Source organism: Phocoena phocoena, chromosome 16 (genome assembly GCF_963924675.1).
Source record: "Phocoena phocoena chromosome 16, mPhoPho1.1, whole genome shotgun sequence".
Classification (NCBI taxonomy): domain Eukaryota; kingdom Metazoa; phylum Chordata; class Mammalia; order Artiodactyla; family Phocoenidae; genus Phocoena; species Phocoena phocoena.
In genome coordinates, this window is record NC_089234.1 from 1,682,436 (window position 1) to 1,701,854 (window position 19,419).

A 19,419-nucleotide genomic window follows, 5' to 3' on the forward strand; every position below is an offset into this window, starting at 1 on the left:
ACTCCAAATGCTCACCCTGTTTGGCCCTGAACAAGCATCCTGGAATGGGCAATAAATGCAGAAATTAACCTTTTACACACAGTTGTTTATAATAGGCAACACCTATTATGATGGGGGCTGGCTAAGGGAGCGTGGCAGATTTGTGTGGCGGTTCCACTGCCTGGAATACTAGTCTCTGATTAATAACTGGACTTGGGAAGGCCATTTAATGACAGGAGAAGTGGGAGGGCAGTGTGTGCAGTGTACTGGTGGTCCATCACCGGTACAGCCAGACCATGCCTCTGGAGACTCCTGGTTAGCTGCATGACAGAAGATCAACAGTGTTCAGCTGGGAGACCATAGGGACATTTTTAGATGCTTATTTACTCCATTTTATACCTTTTCTAGAATGTGTTTTTATTGTTAATTAAGACAATATACATTGAATAGTGTGGTATTTTTGCTGACTTTGAATCTGTATGTGACAACAGTGAGACACCACGACACACCTGCTGGAATGTCTAAAATCCAGGACATTGACACCAAGTGCTGTTGAGGATGTGGACTGACAGGAACTCCTTCATGGCTGGTGGGGATGCAAAACGGTGCAGACACTTTGAGAGACGGTCTGGAAGTTTCTTACAAAGCAGGAGTTAGTCTTACCATATGACCCAGCGGTCACACTCCTTGGTATTTACCCAAATGAGTTGAGAACTCATGTACAAACAAAGACATGCACACAAATGTTTATAGCAATTTTATTCATAATCATAAATACTTGGAAGCAACCAATATGTCCTTCGGTAGGTGAATGGGTAAACTGTGGTACATCCAGACAATGAAATATCACTCGGTAATAAAAAGAAATGAGCTATCTTGCCATGAAAAGACACAAAGGAACTTTGAGTACATACAGGCACACCGCTGAGATGTTGCTGGGTTGGTTCCAGACCACTGCAGTAAAAGGAATATGGCAATAAAGCAATTTTTTTGGTTTCCAAGTGCATATAAACGTTGTGTTTGCACTTAATACAGTCTGTTTACTGTACAATAGCATAATGTGTAAAACAATGTGCATACCTTAATTAAAAATACCTTATTACTAAAAATGCCCACACAATCTGAGACTTCATCGGGTCGTAATCTTTGTGCTGGAGGGCGTTGCCTCGATGTTGACGGCTGTTGACTGGTCAGGGTGGTGGTCGCTGAAGGCTGGGGAGGCTGCAGCAATTTCTTAAAATAAGGATCTACCGCATCAGTTGACTTCCTTTCAAGGATGATTTCTCAGTAGCATGCAATGCCATTTGGTAGCATTTTACCCACAGTAGAACTTCTTTTGAAATTGGAGTCAATCCTCTCAAACCCTTTCACTGCCTTCTCAACTAAGTGTATGTCATCTTCTTTATCCTTTGTCTTCATTTCAATAATCTTTAGAGCATCTTCACCAGGAGCAGATTCTGTCTCAAGGAACCACTTTCTTTGCTCATCCCTAAGCAACTCCTTCCTCATCCATTAAAATTTTGTTGTGAAATTGCAGCAATTCACTCACATCTTTGGCTCCACTTCGAACTCTAGTTCTCTCGCTGTTTCCACCACATGTACAGTAACTTCTTCCACTGAAGTCTGAACCCCTCAAAGTCACCCATGAGGGTTGGAACCGTCTTCTTCCAAACTCCTGCTACGGTTGATGTTTTGATCCCTTCTCACCAGTCACAAGTACTCTTCATGGCATTTTGAAGGATGAATCCTTTCCAGAAGGCTTTCCATTTACTTTGCTTAGATCCACCGGAGGAATCACTGTCTATGGCAGCTGTAGCCTTGTGAGATGTGTTTCTTAAGTAATAAGGCTTGAAAGTCAAAATAGCTCCTTGATCCGTGGGCTGTAGAATGGATGTTGTGTTACCACGAAAACAACATTAATCTCCTCTCCATCTCCATTAGAGCTCCTGGGTGACCAGGTGCATTGTCAAGGAGCGATCATATTCTGAAAGGAATCTTTTTTTCTGAGAAGTAGATCTCAACAGTGGGCTTAAAATGTTCAGTAAACCGTGTCGTAAACCGATGTGCTGTCATCCAGGCTTTGTTGTTCCATTTATAGCACACAGACAGAGTAGATTTAGCATAATTCTTAAGGGCCCTGGGATTTTCAGAATGGTAAATGAACATTGGCTTCAACTTAAAGTCACCAGCTGCATTAGCCTCGAACAAGAGAGTCAGCCTGTCCTTTGAAGCTTTGAAGCCAGGCATTGACTTCTCCTCTCCAGCTATGAGAGTCCTAGGTGCCATCTTCTTCCAATAGGAGGTTGTTTAATCCACACTGAAAATCACTAATGATCTGAGCTAGATCTTGTGGGTAACTTGCTGCAGCTTCTACTTCAGCACTTGCAACTTCACCTTGCACTTTTGTGTTATGAGATGGCTTCTTTCCTTAAGCCGCATGAACCGACCTCTGCTAACTTCAGACTTTTCTTCTGCAGCTTCCTAACGTCTCTCAGCCTTCATAGAATTGAAGAGAGCTGGGGACTGGCTCTGGATTAGGCTTTGGCTTAAGGGAATGAGGTGGCTGGTTTGATCTTCTATCCAAACCACTCAAATTTTCTCCACATCAGCAATAAGGCTGTTTCTCTTTCTTATCATTTGTGTATTCACTGGAGTAGCACTTTTAATTTCCTTCAAGAACTTTCCCTTTGCATTCACGACTTGGCTAATGGTCCAAGAGGCCCCACTTTCAGCCTGTCTCAGCTTTCGACATACCTTCCTCACTGAGCTCGGTCATTTCTAGCTTGTGGAGATGAACAGGCAGAGCACATGGGATTTTTAGTTTTGCATTTGGCAAAACTCATAGAATGTACAACATGAACAGTGACCCCTAATGTAAGCTATGGACTTTGGGTGATAATAATGTATCAGTGCTGGTTTATCCATTAATGGTAACAAATGTAGCACCCAACCCAAAAGGGCGATAAGAGGGGAAACCGGGTGTGGGGGAATATGTGGGAATTCTCTGTACTTTCTGCTCCGTTTTTCTGTAACCCTAAACCTGCTCTATAAAAAAATTAAATTACATTTTAAAAATCTGTAAATGCCCATCATAGGACATTTGGAAAATACAGAAAAGCAGAAATAAAAAGAAATTCAAGGATCTGGGAGTGAGCGTGCCCTTTCGATTTAAAGTGAGAGATGTGTGACTCTGTCCCTAAGAGCTAGAACATGCTTGGCATCTAACTGACCAAATGAAGTTTGTTGACCGAATGACTGTATAGTGTAGAAATGGAAATGACGGTATCATCGGCTTTGTTTACTGAGCATCGTATTGTGAGCTGCGGCAACGTGCTTCTCTTTAAGGCAGGAGTGTCCCCTGGTGACTGTGAGCCTTGTGAGGACACACGGCTCTGTGCACAGGTGACATTCGGGTGGGTAAAGAGCTCATCACACTTATTTCAGGGACAGTGGCCCAGGGCACAGGCTTCCAAGAACGGGGGTTGCCACGGCCTTGTTTTCTGGCTGCTCATATGTTGCATGATGAAATGGCATCATCTCCGGGGACACCGGGCATCCGGTGCTGACCTCCCTGTCCCCCCTCTGCAGGTGGTCATCACAGAATTCTTACGCCTGTCGGCAGCGGCCCCACCTTTGCCATCACCACTGCCACCGCCACCATGGTCTCCGTGGACCCCGAGGGACTTGGGGGCCCATCCCCCTCCAGCGTGCAGCCTTGCCACTTCCTGACCCTGGCGCCCATCAAAATACCCCTGCGGACCACACCCTTCTCTGGTAAGTACACAGCCTGGTCTCTCAGAGCCTTGGGTTGCTTCGGAGTCCACAGCATGGAGACCAAGGCAGGGACCTGCCATCCCCCAGATTCATGGTTCCCTGCGTGCTGGGGGCGTCGGGGGAGGGCTCATCCTCAGATCACGCAAACGGACCTCAGTTCCCTTGACCAAGGTCATGTTAGTCAACCCGGGCATTTTCTGCCATAAAGCAAAGTGTAAAGTTTCTGTTTGAAGAAATGAGACATTCCTTTACTAACTCTTCATGGGGAGTGATGCACATGACTGAGAAATTTCTAATTTTCGTGTGTGGGGCTTGGAAAAAAGCAAAGGCAACATGATGGAAAACAGTTAAGCATCGGAGTTAATAAAACACAAAAAAGTACAAAACTCAGACTCGCATGGGGCCCTCACTGAGCCATCCCTCCTGGGCTGGCCAGCTGGGCCTGCTCTGAACACATGGAGTGGGGTCCTCCCCACCACGGCGGGACTGGTGCAGAGGTCCACCGAAGCCCGTGGCTGAGGAAGAGACAGGGTAACCACCAAGGTTTGGAGCTCACCCGTTCAGCGGGTGTACTATTCTAAGTCCGCGGGGCGGAGGCGGGGCTGCCATACATTCTGGTGTTGTGAGCGATGCTGAGATGCAGGATGAGATGCGGAAGGCCTGGTCCTGGATTGGTTGCAACTCTGTTGTCCAAACATGTTCTCAGCTGTACGCGCACATCTGCTAACTGTCACCAGCACTCCACGTGTCCCAGCTGTCCTGGTGAGTGCATGTTTGGGTCTGTCCTTAAGTGTCACAAAAACAGCGTTGACTTGGAATAACCTTTAGTAAGTACTGGAGTCTTGGGAGCCAGCACTATTACTTGGGTTTTAGTTTTTCACATGATACAGTAAGACTTGGATAGAAATTCTGTGGAATTATAATATTAATTCTATACTAGAGTTAACCCTAGAATTGTATATTAGCACTATATCATTAATTGCTAGGTTATCAGTGATGGAAGCATCTCTAGATTGTGAGATACATAATCTTTTTTTCATGGTAGAGATAGATTAACCTGGTTTCATTACTTTCCAGTTTGGGGAGTGCTTTTGGTTTTCTGGTCATGTTTCTAGTAAAGCTGATGTGGTCTTCTCAACACTGGACCTTGGCTTCTGTGTTTCTATGTTGACCGATATATTCGTTGGTAATAGAATGTTGCATTCTCAAGAACAAAATCTTATTTCTGTTTCAGTGTGTTAGTGAACATGCAGTTAGGGTGTGACGGGGAGAATAAATAAAGCACATGGATAATCTCCTGTGTGGAACATAATTTACAGCTGTGTCAAGATTCTGGTTTTAAAATCCATCAGTCCACTGGCATTTATTAAGGATGACTTACTATTTTCTGAGCAAATTAATCTTAGAAAGAACCCAAAGCCAAGCCCTGTGTACCCCAGGGGCGGCTTCACTCTTCATGTCTCTTATATGATTTATAAAGTGACATAATCATTAGGCATCTTTCCATGTTGGCATTTTATAAGGCTATATAATCAAATCTGCCATAATGTGCATTCAGTTAGAAAAAGACAACCTCCATGTGATCTATCTTGTACAAAACTGCCGAAGTGGACAGTCAGAAGATGAAGGGGCCCTACGTAACAGGTGCTTCTGAAATGGCCTTTGTCTTGCTGGCGTTGGTCCCTTTGATCTGAAACTACAGGGGTTGAAACTGGGGCTGCGGGTCTGGACGAGTGACCCCAGCCCAGTGGGTGGTCCCTGAGCTCTTTGGCCAATCCCAGTGTTGGATATGGTACTGCCAGGGCTGCCCCTATAAGTGGTTCTCTGGCAGGGAGGACCACCTACCCACCTAGAAGTGTTGCCCTGACTCTCCTCTTTTTATTTTTTGTTTTAAAGGAGTAAAACTGTGGTTTTCTTTTTTTTTGAAGATGTTGGGGGTAGGAGTTTATTAATTAATTAATTAATTTTTGCTGTGTTGAGTCTTTGTTTCTGTGCGAGGACTTTCTCTAGTTGTGGCAATCAGGGGCCACTCTTCATCGTGGTGCGTGGGCCTCTCACTATCACGGTCTCTCTTGTTGCGGAGCACAAGCTCCAGACGTGCAGGCTCAGTAGTTGTGGCTCACAGGCCTAGTTGCTCCGCCGCATGTGGGATCTTCCCGGACTGGGACATGAACCTGTGTCCCTTGCATTAGCAGGCAGATTCTCAACCACTGCGCCACCAGGGAAGCCCTGGCTCTCCTCTTGATGTTAGAAGGCATTTGAGAGAGACTGGCTAGGTCCGTGATGAAAACCTTCTCAGAATTTCCCTTGAATACTTTCTGAAAACCAAGCCTTGAAGGAGACTGAGGGCAGACAGTTTGTCCATCAGAGCTGGGGTTTTTTAACCCCTGTCAGTAGCCCCATGGAATGTGAGCCAGTGAGACTGAAGAGTGGATTGTCCTGATTCTCAGTGGAGGTCCAGGTATTCTGCTCAGAAATCCCTAACCCCCCTGAAAACAGATGGAGTGGAGGAGGGATGGGGATAGGAGAAAGGACGGCTGGTGGAGGGAGGGGGGCCAAGGGGATAGAATGGCATCGACAGAAAGAGAGATTTCATAGGCCCAGAAAAACACACCTCTCTGGGAAGTTTGCTCCATATTCAAATTGATTTTATAAAAGCACATGAACTTTAATTTATCTACAGATGAATAATCCTGCTTTTATTCAGAAGATAATAGTTCCCATTTTAGATAAATGAGTTAGACTATTTTATTTACACCCTAAGCTTGGTGATAAAAGCCAGATAACCTCAGAAGCCCTATGTGGTTTAGCTTTATGGTTCTCAACTGGGGGCAGTTTTGTCCCCAGCAGATACTCGCCAGTGACCAGAGACATTTTTTGGTCATTGAAATTTGGTGGTTGCTACTGGGATCTAGAGGATAGAGACCAGGGATCCTGCTACACATCTGACAGCAAAGGACAGCACCTGTGGTAAAGGATTATCTGGCCCCAAATGTTAGTAGGGGCTCCATCAAGAAACCCTAGTTCGTGTTCTAGATGTCTACTTAAATCGCGGAAACCAGGACTGGTGTATGAAGAAGAAGTTCTGGTCCAGTAACTGTAGGACCCAAAAGGAAGAAGGCTCTGTGCTGGAAAGAAGATCAGCCACGAGAGTGGCTGAATCATATGCCTTTAACAAGGTTTAGGATTTCGAGTAAGACACCCTATTTAAAAAAACCCTTGAAGGAGATTGGTTCAAGATGGCGGAGTAGAAGGACGTGCTCTCACTCCCTCTTGCGAGAGCACCAGAATCACAACTAACTGCTGAACAATCATTGACAGGAAGACACTGGAACTCACCAAAAAAGATGCCCCACATCCAAAGACAAAGGGGAAGCCACAGTGAGATGGCAGGAGGGGCACAATCACAATAAAGTCAAATCCCATAACTGCTGGGTGGGTGACTCACAAACTGGAGAACACTTATACCACAGAAGTCCACCCACTGGAGTGAAGGTTCTGAGCCCCACGTAAGGCTTCCCAACCTGGGGGTCTGGCAACGGGAGGAGGAATTCCTAGAGAATCAGACTTTGAAGCCTAGCGGGATTTGATTGCAGGACTTCGACAGGACTGAGGGAAACAGAGACTCCACTCTTGGAGGGCACACACAAAGTAGTGTGCGCATCGGGACCCAGGGGAAGGAGCAGTGACCCCATAGGAGACTGAACCAGACCTACCTGCTAGTGTTGGAGGGTCTCCTGCAGAGGCGGGGGGTGGCTGTGTCTCGCCGTGAGGACAAGGAAACTGGCAGCACAAATTCTGGGGAGTACTCCTTGGCATAAGCCCTTCCAGAGTCCGACATTAGCTCCACCAAAGAGCCCGGGTAAATTCTAGTGTTGGGTCGCCTCAGGCCAAACAACCAACAGGGAGGGAACCCAGCCCCACCCATCAGCAGACAAGCAGATTAAAGTTTTACTGAGCTCTGCCCACCAGAGCAACAGCCAGCTCTACCCACCACCAGTCCCTCCCATCAGGAAACTTGCACAAGCCTCTTAGATAGCCTATCAGAGGGCAGACAGCAGAAGAACTACAATCCTGCAGCCTGTTGAACAAAAACCACATTCACAGAAAGATAGACAAGATGTAAAGGCAGAGGGCTATGTACCAGATAAAGGAACAAGATAAAACCCCAGAAAAACAACTAAATGAAGTAGAGATAGGCAACCTTCCAGAAAAAAGAATTCAGAATAATGATAGTGACAATGATCCAAGACCTCAGAAAAAGAATGGAGGTAAAGATCAAGAAGATGCAAGAAATGTTTAAAAGAGACCCAGAAGAATTAAAGGACAAATAAACAGAGGTGAACAATACAATAACTGAAATGAATAATACACTAGAAGGTCCCATTTGTTTATTTTTGTTTTTATTTCCATTTCTCTAGGAGATGGGTCAAAAAGGATCTTTCTTTGATTTATGTCATAGAGTATTCTGCCTATGTTTTCTTCTAAGACTTTGATAGTGTCTGGCCTTACATTTAGGTATTTAATCCATTTTGAGTTTATTTTTGTGTATGGTGATAGGTAGTGTTCTAATTTCATTCTTTTCCATGTAGCTGTCCAGTTCTCCCAGCACCACTTATTGAAGAAGCTGTCTTTTCTCCACTGTATATTCTTGCCTCCCTTATCAAAGATAAGGTGACCACATGTGTGTGGGTTTATCTCTGGGCTTTCTATCCTGTTCCATTGATCTATATTTCTATTTTTGTGCTAGTACCATACTGTCTTGATTACTGTAGCTTTGTAGTATAGTCTGAAGTCTGGGAGCCTGATTCATCCAGCTCTGTTTTTCTTTCTCAAGATTGCTTTGGCTATTTGGGGTCTTTAGTGTTTCCATACAAATTGTGAAATTGTTTGTTCTAGATCTATGAAAAATGCCAGTGGTAATTTGATAGGGATTGCATTGAATCTGTCAATTGCTTGGGGTAGTATAGTCATTTTCACAATGTTGGTTCTTCCAATCCAAGAACATGGTATATCTCTCCATCTGTTTGTATCATCTTTAATTTTTTTCATCAGTGTCTTACAGTTTTCTGCATACAGGTCTTTTGTCTCCTTAGGTAGGTTTATTCCTAGGTATTTTATTCTTTTTGCTGCAGTGGTAAATGGGAGTGTTTCCTTAATTTCTCTTTCAGATTTTTCATCATTAGTGTATAGGAATGCAAGAGATTTTTCTGCATTAATTTTGTATCCTGCTACTTTACCAGATTCATTGATTAGCAGTTTTCTAGTGGCATCTTTAGGATTCTATATGTATAGTATCACGTCATCTGCAAGCAGTAATAGCTTTACTTCTTTTCTGATTTAGATTCCTTTTATTTCTTTTTCTTCTCTGATTGCTGTGGCTAAAACTTCCAAAACTATGTTGAATAATAATGGTGAGAGTGGGCAACCTTGTCTTGTTCCTGATCTTAGTGGAAATGGTTTCAGTTTTTCACCATTGAGGAGGATGTTGGCTGTGGGTTTGTCATATATGGCCTTTATTATGTTGAGGAAAGTTCCCTCTATGCCTCCTTTCTGGAGGGTTTTTATCATAAATGGGTGTTGAATTTTGTTGAAATATTTCTCTGCATCTATTGAGATGATCATATGTTTTTTCTCCTTCAATTTGTTAATATGGTGTATCACATTGATTGATTTGCGTATATTGAAGGATCCTTGCATTCCTGGAATAAACCCCCCTTGATCATGGTGTATGATCCTTTTATTGTGCTGTTGGATTCTGCTTGCTAGTATTGTGTTGAGGATTTTTTTCATCTATGTTTATCAGTGATATTGGCCTGTAGTTTTCTTGCTTTGTGACATCTTTGTGTGGTTTTGGTATCAGGGTGATGGTGGCCTCATAGAATGAGGTTGGGAGTGTTCCTTCCTCTGCTATATTATGGAAGAGTTTGAGAAGGATAGGTGTTAGCTCTTCTCTAAATATTTGATAGAATTCTCATGTGAAGCCATCTGGTCCTGGACTTTTGTTTGTTGGAAGATTTTTAATCACAGTTTCAATTTCAGTGCTTGTGACTGGTCTGTTCATATTTTCTATTTCCTCCTGGTTCAGTCTCGGAAGGTTGTGCATTACTACGAATTTGTCCATTTCTTCCAGGTTGTCCATTTTATTGGCATAGAGTTGCTTGTAGTAATCTCTCACAATCCTTTGTATTTCTGCAGTGTCAGTTGTTACTTCTCCTTTTTCATTTCTAATTGTGTTGATTTATTCTTCTCCCTTTTTTTCTTGATGAGTCTGGCTAATGGTTTATCAATTTTCTTTATCTTCTCAAAGAGACAGCTTTTAGCTTTATTGATCTTTGCTATTGCTTCCTTCATTTCTTTTTCATTTATTTCTGATCTGATATTTCTGATTTCTTTCCTTCTGCTAAGTTTGGGGTTTTTTCATTCTTCTTTCTCTAATGGCTTTAGGTGTTAGGTTAGGTTGTTTATTCGAGATGTTTCTTGTTTCTTCAGGTAGGATTGTATTGCTATAAACTCCCCTCTTAGAACTGCTTTTGCTACATCCCGTAGGTTTTGGGTTGTCGTATTTTCATTGTCATTTGTTTCTAGGTATTTTTTGATTTCCTCTTTGATTTCTTCAGTGATCTCTTGGTTATTAAGTAGTGTATAGTTTAGTCTCCGTGTGTTTGTATTTTGTACAGATTTTTTCCTGTAATTAACATCTAGTCTCATAGCGCTGTGGTCAGAAAAGATAATTGATACGATTTCAATTTTCTTAAATTTACCAAGCCTTGATTTGTGACCCAAGATATGATCTATCCTGGAGAATGTTCCATGTGCACTTGAAAAGAATGTGTATTTGCACAGCAAAGAAAACCATAAACAAGACAAAAAGAGAACCCTCAGAATGGGAGAAAATATTTGCAAATGAAGCAACTGACAAAGGATTAATCTCCAAAATTTACAAGCAGCTCATACAGCTCAATATCAAAAAAACAAACAACCCCATCCAAAAATGGGCAGAAGACCTAAATAGACATTTCTCCAAAGAAGATATACAGATTGCCAACAAACACATGGAAGAAGGCTCAACATCATTAATCATTAGATAAATGCAAATCAAAACTACAATGAGGTATCACCTCACAACGGTCAGAATGGCCCTCATCAAAAAATCTACAAACAATAAATGCTGGAGTGGAGAAAAGGGAACGCTCTTGCACTGTTGGTAGGAATGTAAATTGATACAGCAACTATGGAGAACAGTATTGAGGTTCCTTAAAAAACTAAAAATAGAGCTACCATACGACCCAGCAATCCCACTACTGGGCATATACCCGGAGAAAACCATAATTCCAAAAGAGTCATGTACCAAAATGTTCATTGCAGCTCTGTTTACAATAGCGGGGATTTGGAAGCAACCTAAGTTTACATCAACAGATGAATGGATAAAGAAGATGTGGCATATATATACAATGGAATATTACTCAGCCATAAAAAGAAACGAAACTGAGTTATTTGTAGTAAGGTGGATGGACCTAGAGTCTGTCATACAGACTGAAGTAAGTTAGAAAGAGAAAAACAAATACTGTATGCTAACACATATATATGGAATCTAAAAAAAAAAAAATGGTCATGAAGAACCTAGGAGCAAGGCAGGAATAAAGACACAGACCTACTAGAGTATGGTCTTGAGGTCATGGGGAGGGGGAAGGGTAAGCTGTGACGAAGTGAGAGAGTGGCATGGACATATATACACTACCAAATGTAAAATAAATAGCTAGTGGGAAGCAGCCGCATAGCACAGGGGGATCAGCTCAGTGCTTTGTGACCTCCTGGAAAGGTGGGACAGGGAGAGTGGGAGGGAGGGAGATGCAAGAGGGAAGAGATATGGGGACATAATGTGTATGTATAACTGATTCACTTTGTTATAAAGCAGAAACTAACACACCATTGTAAAGCAATTATACTCCAATAAAGATGTTTAAAAAAAATACACTAGAAGGAATCAATAGCCAAATAACTGAGACAGTAGAACGGATAAGTGACCTGGAAGACAGAATGGTGGAATTCACTGCCGCAGAACAGAATAAAGAAAAAAGAATGAAAAGAAATGAAGACAGCCTAAGAGACCTCTGGGACAACATTAAACATAACAAAATTCACATGATAGGGTTCCCAGAAGGAGAAGAGAGAGAGAAAGGACCCAAGAAAATATTTGAAGAAATTATAGTCAAAAACTTCCCTTACACGGGAAAGGAGATAGCCACCCAAGTACAGAAAGTGCAGAAAGTCCCAGGCAGGATAAACCAAAGGAGAAACATGCCGAGACACATAGTAATCAAAGTGACAAAAATTAAAGACAAAGAAAAATTATTGAAAGCAACAAGGGAAAAAATGACAAATAACATACAAGGGAACTCCCATAAGGTTAACAGCTTATTTCTCAGTAGAAACTCTACAAGCCAGAAGGGAGTGACATGACATATTTAAAGTTATGAAAGGGAAGAACCTACAACCAATATTACTCTACCCAGCAAGGATCTCATTCAGATTTGATGGAGAAATCAAAAGCTTTACAGATAAGCAAAAGCTAAGAGAATTCAGCACCACCAAACCAGCTCTACAACAAATGCTAAAGGAACTTCTCTAAGTGGGAAACACAAGAGAAGGAAAGGACCTACAAAAACAAGTCCATAACAATTAAGAAAATGGTAATAGGAACATACATATTGATAATTACCTTAAACATGAATGGATTAAAGGCTCCAACCAAAAGACACAGGCTAGGTGAATGGATACAAAAACAAGACCTATATGTATGCTGTCTACAAGAGACCCACTTCAAGCCTAGGGACACATACAGACTGAAACTGAGGGGATGGAAAAAGATATTCCATGCAAATGGAAATCAAGAGAAAGCTGGAGTAGCAATACTCATATCAGATAAAATAGACTTTAAAATAAAGAATGTTACAAGACACAAGGAAGGACACTACATAATGACCAAGGGATCAATCCAAGAAGAAGATACAACAATTATAAATATATACACACCCAACATAGGAGCACCTCAATACATAAGGCAACTTCTAACAGCTATAAAAGAGGAAATCAACAGAAACACAATAATAGTGAGGGACTTTAATACCTCACTTACACCAATGGACAGACCATCCCGACAGAAAATTAATAAGGAAACACAAGCTTTAAATGACACAATAGACTAGGTAGAATTTAATTGATATTTATAGGACATTCCATCCAAAAACAGCAGATTACACTTTCTTCTCAAGTGCGCAGGGAACATTCTCCAGATATATCACATCTTGGGTCACAAATCAAGCCTCAGTATATTTTAAAAAATTGAAATAGTATCAAGCATCTTTTCTGACCACAACGCTATGAGATTAGAAATCATTTACAGGGCAAAAAACATAAAAACCACAAACACATGGAGGCTAAACAATACGTTACTAAGTAACCAAGAGATCACTGAAGAAATCAAAGAGGAAATCAGAATACCTAGAGACAAATGACATTGAAAACACGATAATCCAAAACCTATGAGATGCAGCAAAAGCAGTTCTAAGAGGGAAGTTTCTAGCAATACAATCCTACCTCAAGAAACAACAACCATCTCAAATAAACAAGCTAACCTTACACCTAAAGGAACTAGAGAAAGAAGAACAAACAAAATCCAAAGTTAGTAGAAGGAAAGAAATCATAAACATCAGAGCAGAGATAAATGAAATAGAAACAAAGAAATCGATAGCAAAGATCAGTAAAAGTAAAAGCTGGTTCTTTGAGAAGATAAACAAAATTGATAAACCATTAGCCAGACTCATCAAGAAAAAGAGGGAGAGGACTCAAATTAATAAAATTAGAAATGAAAAAGGAGAAGTTACAAGGACACCACAGAAATACAAAGCATCCTAAGAGACTACTGCAAGCAACTCTATGCCAATAAAATGGACAACCTGGAAGAAATGGACAAATTCTTAGAAAGGTATAACCTTCCAGGACTGAACCAGGAAGAAATAGAAAATATGAACAGACCAATCACAAGTAATGAAATTGAAACTGTGATTAAAAATCTTCCTACAAACAAAAGTCCAGGACCAGATGGTTTCACAGGTGAATTCTCTCAAACATTTAGAGAAGAGCTAACACCCATTCTCTTCAAATGCTTCCAAAACAATTGCAGAGGAAGGAACACTCCCAAACTCATTCTATGAGGCCACCATCACTCTGATACCAAAACCAGACAAGGACTCTACAAAAAAAGAAAATTACAGACCCATTACACTGTTGAATATAGATGCAAAAATCCTCAACAAAATATTAGCACACAGAATCCAACAACACACTACAAGGATCATACACCAGGGCTTCCCCGGTGGCACAGTGATTGAGAGTCTGCCTGCTGATGCAGGGGACACGGGTTAGTGCCCCAGTCTGGGAGGATCCCACATGCCGCAGTGTGGCTGGGCCCGTGAGCCATGGCCACTGAGCCTGCACATCCAGAGCCTGTGCTCCGCAATGGGAGAGGCCTGTGTACCGCAAAAAAAAAAAAAAAAAAAAAAAAGATTATACACTATGATCAAGTGGGATTTATCCCAGGGATGCAAGGATTCTTCAATATATGCAAATCAATCAGTGTGATACACCATATTAACAACTTGAAGGAGAAAAACCACATGATCATCTCAATAGATGCAGAGAAATCTTTTGACAAAATTCAACACCCATTTATGATAAAAACTCTCCAGAAAGTGGGCATAGAGGGCACCTACCTCAACATAATAAAGGCCATATATGACAAACCCACAGCAAACATCATTTCAATGGTGAACAACTGAAAGCATTTCCTCTAAGATCAGGAACAAGACAAGGATGTCCACTCTCACCACTGTTATTCAACATAGTTTTGGAAGTCCTAGCCACGGCAATCAGAGAAGAAAACGAAATAAAAGGAATACAAATTGGAAAAGAAGAAGTATAACTGTCACTGTTTGCAGATGACATGATACTGTACATAGAGAATCCTAAAGATGCCACCAGAAAACTACTAGAGCTAATCAATGAATTTGGTAAAGCTGCAGGATAGAAAATTAATGCACAGAAATCTCTTGCATTCCTATACACTAATGATGAAAAATCTGAAAGAGAAATTAAGGAAACACTCCCATTTACCATTTCAACAAAAAGAATAAAATACCTAGGAATAAACCTACCTAGGGAGACAAAAGACCTGTATGCAGAAAACTATAAGACACTGATGAAAGAAATTAAAGATGATACCAACAGATGGAGAGATATACCATGTTCTTGGATTGGAAGAATCAATATTGTGAATATGACTATACTACCCCAAGCAATCGACAGATTCAGTGCAATCCCTGTCAAACTACCAGTGGTATTTTTTACAGAACTAGAACAAAAAATCTTAAAATTTGTATGGAGACACAAAAGCCCCTGAAGAGCCAAAGCATTCTTGAGGGAAGAAAACAGAGCTGGAGGAATCAGACTCCCTGTCTTCAGACTATACTACGAAGCTACAGTAATCGAGACAATATGGTGCTGGCACAAAAACAGAAATACAGATCAATGGAACAGGATAGAAAGCCCAGAGATAAACCCACACACCTATGGTCAACTAATCTATGACAAAGGAGGCAAGGATATAGAATGGAGAAAAGACAGTCTCTTCAATAAATGGTGCTGGGAAAACTGGACAGCTACATGTAAAAGAATGAAATTAGAACACTCCATAACAACATACACAAAAATAAACTCAAAATGGATTCGAGACCTAAATGTAAGACCGGACACTATCAAACTCTTAGAGGAAAACATAGGAAGAGCACTCTTGGACATGAATCACAGCAAGATCCTTTTTGACCCACCTCCTACAGTAATGGAAATAAAAACAAAAATGAACTAATAGGACCTAATGAAACTTAAAACCTTTTGCAAAGGAAAGGAAACTACAAACAAGCTGAAAAGACAACCCTCAGAATGGGAGAAAATATTTGCAAATGAATCAACAGACAAAGGATTAATCTCCAAAATATATAAAGAGCTCATGCAGCTCAATATTAAAAAAACAAGCAACCCAATCCAAAAGACCTAAATAGACATTTCTCCAAAGAAGACATACAGATGGCCAAGAAGCACATGAAAAGCTGCTCAACGTCACTAATCATTAGAGAAATGCAAATCAAAGCTACAGTGAGGTATCACCTCACACCAGTTAGAATGGGCATCATCAGAAAATCTACAAACAACAAATGATGGAGGGGATGTGGAGAAAAGGGAACCCTCTTGCACTGTTGGTGGGAATGTAAATTGATACAGCCACTATGGAGAACAGTATGGAGGTTCCTTAAAAAAGTAAAACTAGAATTACCGTATGACCCAGCAATCCCACTACTGGGCATATACCCAGAGAAAACCATAATTCAAAAAGACACATGCACCCCAATGTTCATTGCAGCTCTATTTACAATAGACAGGACATGGAAGCAACCTAAGTGTCCATCGACAGATGAATGGATAAAGAAGATGTGGCACATATATGCAATGGAATATTACTCAGCCATAAAAAGAAACGAAATTGGGTCATTTGTAGAGACATGGATGGATCTAGAGACTGTCATACAGAGTGAAGTAAGTCAGAAGGAGGAAAACAAATACCATATACTAATGCATATATGTGGAACCTAGGGAAATGGTACAGATGAACCAGTTTGCAGGGCAGAAATAGAGACACAGATGTAGAGAACAAACGTATGGACACCAAGGGGGGAAAGCCGGGGGTGGGTGGGTGGTGGGATGAATTGGGAGTTTGGGATTGACATATATACATTAATATGTGTAAAATGGATAACTAATGAGAACGTGCTGTAAAAAAATAAAATAAAATGAAAAATAAACCTGAAGAAAGGCAAGTAAATAAATACATACATACAAGCCCCTTGACCAGTTCCAAACTCAATGGGAAAGTGGGTTTTCTCTTCCAGAGTGTCGCCAGCGGGTGCAGCCACGTTAGTCTTCGCTGCTGCTCTTCGGCAGGAGCCCGTGCACACCGGGGCTCCTCAGTGGCCTCGTGCTCATGGCAGTCTGTTCACTCGCCTGCCCCTTCCCAGCCTGTGAGTCACCCGCTGGAGGGCCCTGTCGCCCTGTCCCTGCCCAGCCTGCAGCGGCTCCGGGTGGTTTACCGAACCTCAGGTCCATTCTCTGTATTGGACATCCAAAGGATGAATCCAGCTGATACCACTTATTCACCTAATCTCTAACGCTGTTTCTCTCATGCTTGCTCCTGAATCAGGGGCACGGCAGAGGGAAGCGTGGGCAGAGCAGAGGGTTTACTGTTAGAGGTCTCGTTGGAGGGCATTCACACGTGGGCTGGGAGCCAGCGGTTGAAGGATGAGCAGACAGGGGCGGGGGTGGGGTGCTCTCTTCGTTTCCTCCCAGCAGGTCTCAGCTAATCCACTTTGCCTCATTCCCATCTATTCCTTGAAGCCTTGGAATTTCAGGTTATAGAAGGAACACTTTCGGGGGAAAAGCATGTCTTGTATCCCATCTATTTCTTAGTTTTTAAGGAGAAGGTGGAGTTTATCTGGGGGGAATGGAAGACGTGCGGAAGGATTTGCCCTAGGGAATGGCTTTCCTGGCCCTCTGCAGGCTGGAGCCCTCCGGACCTGCACTCCCTCACCTGCCCCCTCGATGCTACAGGGAAGTGGGAAGTGGGAGCCCACATTCGGGAGGATACAAGCACCAGGCAACTCCAGCATCTGCCCCTCTTTGATGAAATAAGCGAAGTGATTCTTTTTTAAGAATGATGGTAGCTATTTTCAAAACTTAGCCCACCATTTCATAAGCATTGAAGTGAAAAGGATAAAATATGAGTGAGAGCTGTGGCCTCCAGTACAGCAAGTGACTAGCAAATATAACTATTAAAAAGTACCATCTGCCTTGGAAGCCATTTACCACCTGTTCTTTTGCTTCCAGAACAATTTAATGGTCTAAATTTAACATTTTGTCCTGCCACAGAACAGCTGGGAAGTGACGATTCTTTTTTCAATGAGGAACTTATCCGCCAGGCTACATAACAAGGCAGGAAAGTCTCCAAGACACTCTCCATGCAGCCTCTGTGGGGCTGTCCACTCATCCCATTAGCGGAATTCAAGGATGCTGAAATGGGCTCTGTAGCCACAGTAACCCAGACGTTTGGAGATGCAGCCTTTTCTCTTCTTATCCAGGAATTGTTTCCTCCTCCAGTATAATAAAAAATGTCATAATACATATTAACATTTTGGAGATTTGTAGAGACAAAAATACTGCTGCAATGTCATTACTTATACCCCAGAGTGCCTGAGACTCAGCTGCCTTCTGTGAGAAAGACATACGTGTTTCTAATGAGAGAATGAGCTGCTTTTATTAGAAAAATTATTGGATTTAAACAAACAAAAAAGGACTTCGTATAGTTTGCTACCCACAAGTGAACTCATACTATGGATGCAAGATACAAATAGTCAAGCAGGTGGTAACGCGTTTGGGCCGTGCCGGGTGCAGAAGTGTCTAAATGGAGATCCAGCTGTGAGCCCTTCCTATCAGCAAGTCAGCTTGTTTAAGGTTGTCCCTCTACAAAAGTCCTCCTGTGACCTGTCTGCTGCAACCTCCCTGAGGAGCTGCCATCACTTGAGCTGTATTCTTCGTCTGCACTGTTGGCTCCAATTCACTCTTTCTTTGAAAAGAAAAATTGGCAACCCAGCACGCACAGAAAAGCCTGTCTGTGTCTATGCCAAATATAAAGAACACTGATACGGGCTTCCCTGGTGGCGCAGTGGTTGAGAGTCCGCCTGCCGATGCAGGGGACACGGGTTCGTGCCCCGGTCCGGGAAGATCCCACGTGCCACGGAGCGGCTGGACCCGTGAGCCATGGCCGCCGAGCCTGCGCGTCCGGAGCCTGTGCTCCGCAACGGGAGAGGCCACAACAGTGAGAGGCCCGCGTACCGCAAAAAAAAAAAAAAAAAAAAAAAAAGAACACTGATACAGTAGACTCCCAAGTACCTCCCACTGAGCTCAAGAAATGGATGTTTCTGTACCCCTAGCGGTCCTGGGAGCCTCAGCCCTCCCCAGCAATAATTACTCTCCCGAATAGGTGCCAGTCGTTGCTGTGCTGCTTTTGAGAAATCTGTTTACATATAAGCATTATTTCTAAACAATATATTTCATAGTTTAGGCGCTTTTTGAATTTTACATAAACGTCATCATAGTTCGTGCATTCTTCCGTGATTGCCTTTTTTGCTCAAAATGATGTGTTGTTTTTTTGTAAAGTCCCCGCCGAGGGGGGACTTTGTAGTTGTAATGCAGTCACATTCACTGTGGCATAGCATTGGCTGGTTTGTATGAATCCACGCAATGCATCATCCATTCCGCTACTGGTGGCATCTGGACCGTTTCCTGAAATGTCAGGAACAATTGCCCCCTCTTTCCTTTTGGAAGCACTTTCCTCCCCTTCTGATCGTCCTTCCAGGTTTGGGGTGTGGGGGGGTCTTTGCACAGATCTGTAGAGTCTGGGGTGTGCAGGACCCTCCCTCTCTGGTGTCCTGAGTGTTCTTATCCTAGGTAGTAACTAATCCCAACTTCATCTCTGTCCCTGTTTCTCCCTTGAGTGCT

General features: G+C 42.3%; 1 protein-coding gene across 1 annotated transcript in view; it reads left to right on the forward strand.

Annotated features, from left to right (window-relative positions):
* Positions 1 to 19,419, forward strand: part of TCERG1L (transcription elongation regulator 1 like) — a 204,739-nt gene that overhangs the window by 36,035 nt on the left and 149,285 nt on the right. Inside the window, exon 4 of the mRNA XM_065894682.1 lies at positions 3,602 to 3,753. Coding sequence (XP_065750754.1) covers positions 3,602 to 3,753 — 152 coding nt within the window. The remainder of the gene's footprint in view (positions 1 to 3,601; positions 3,754 to 19,419) is intronic.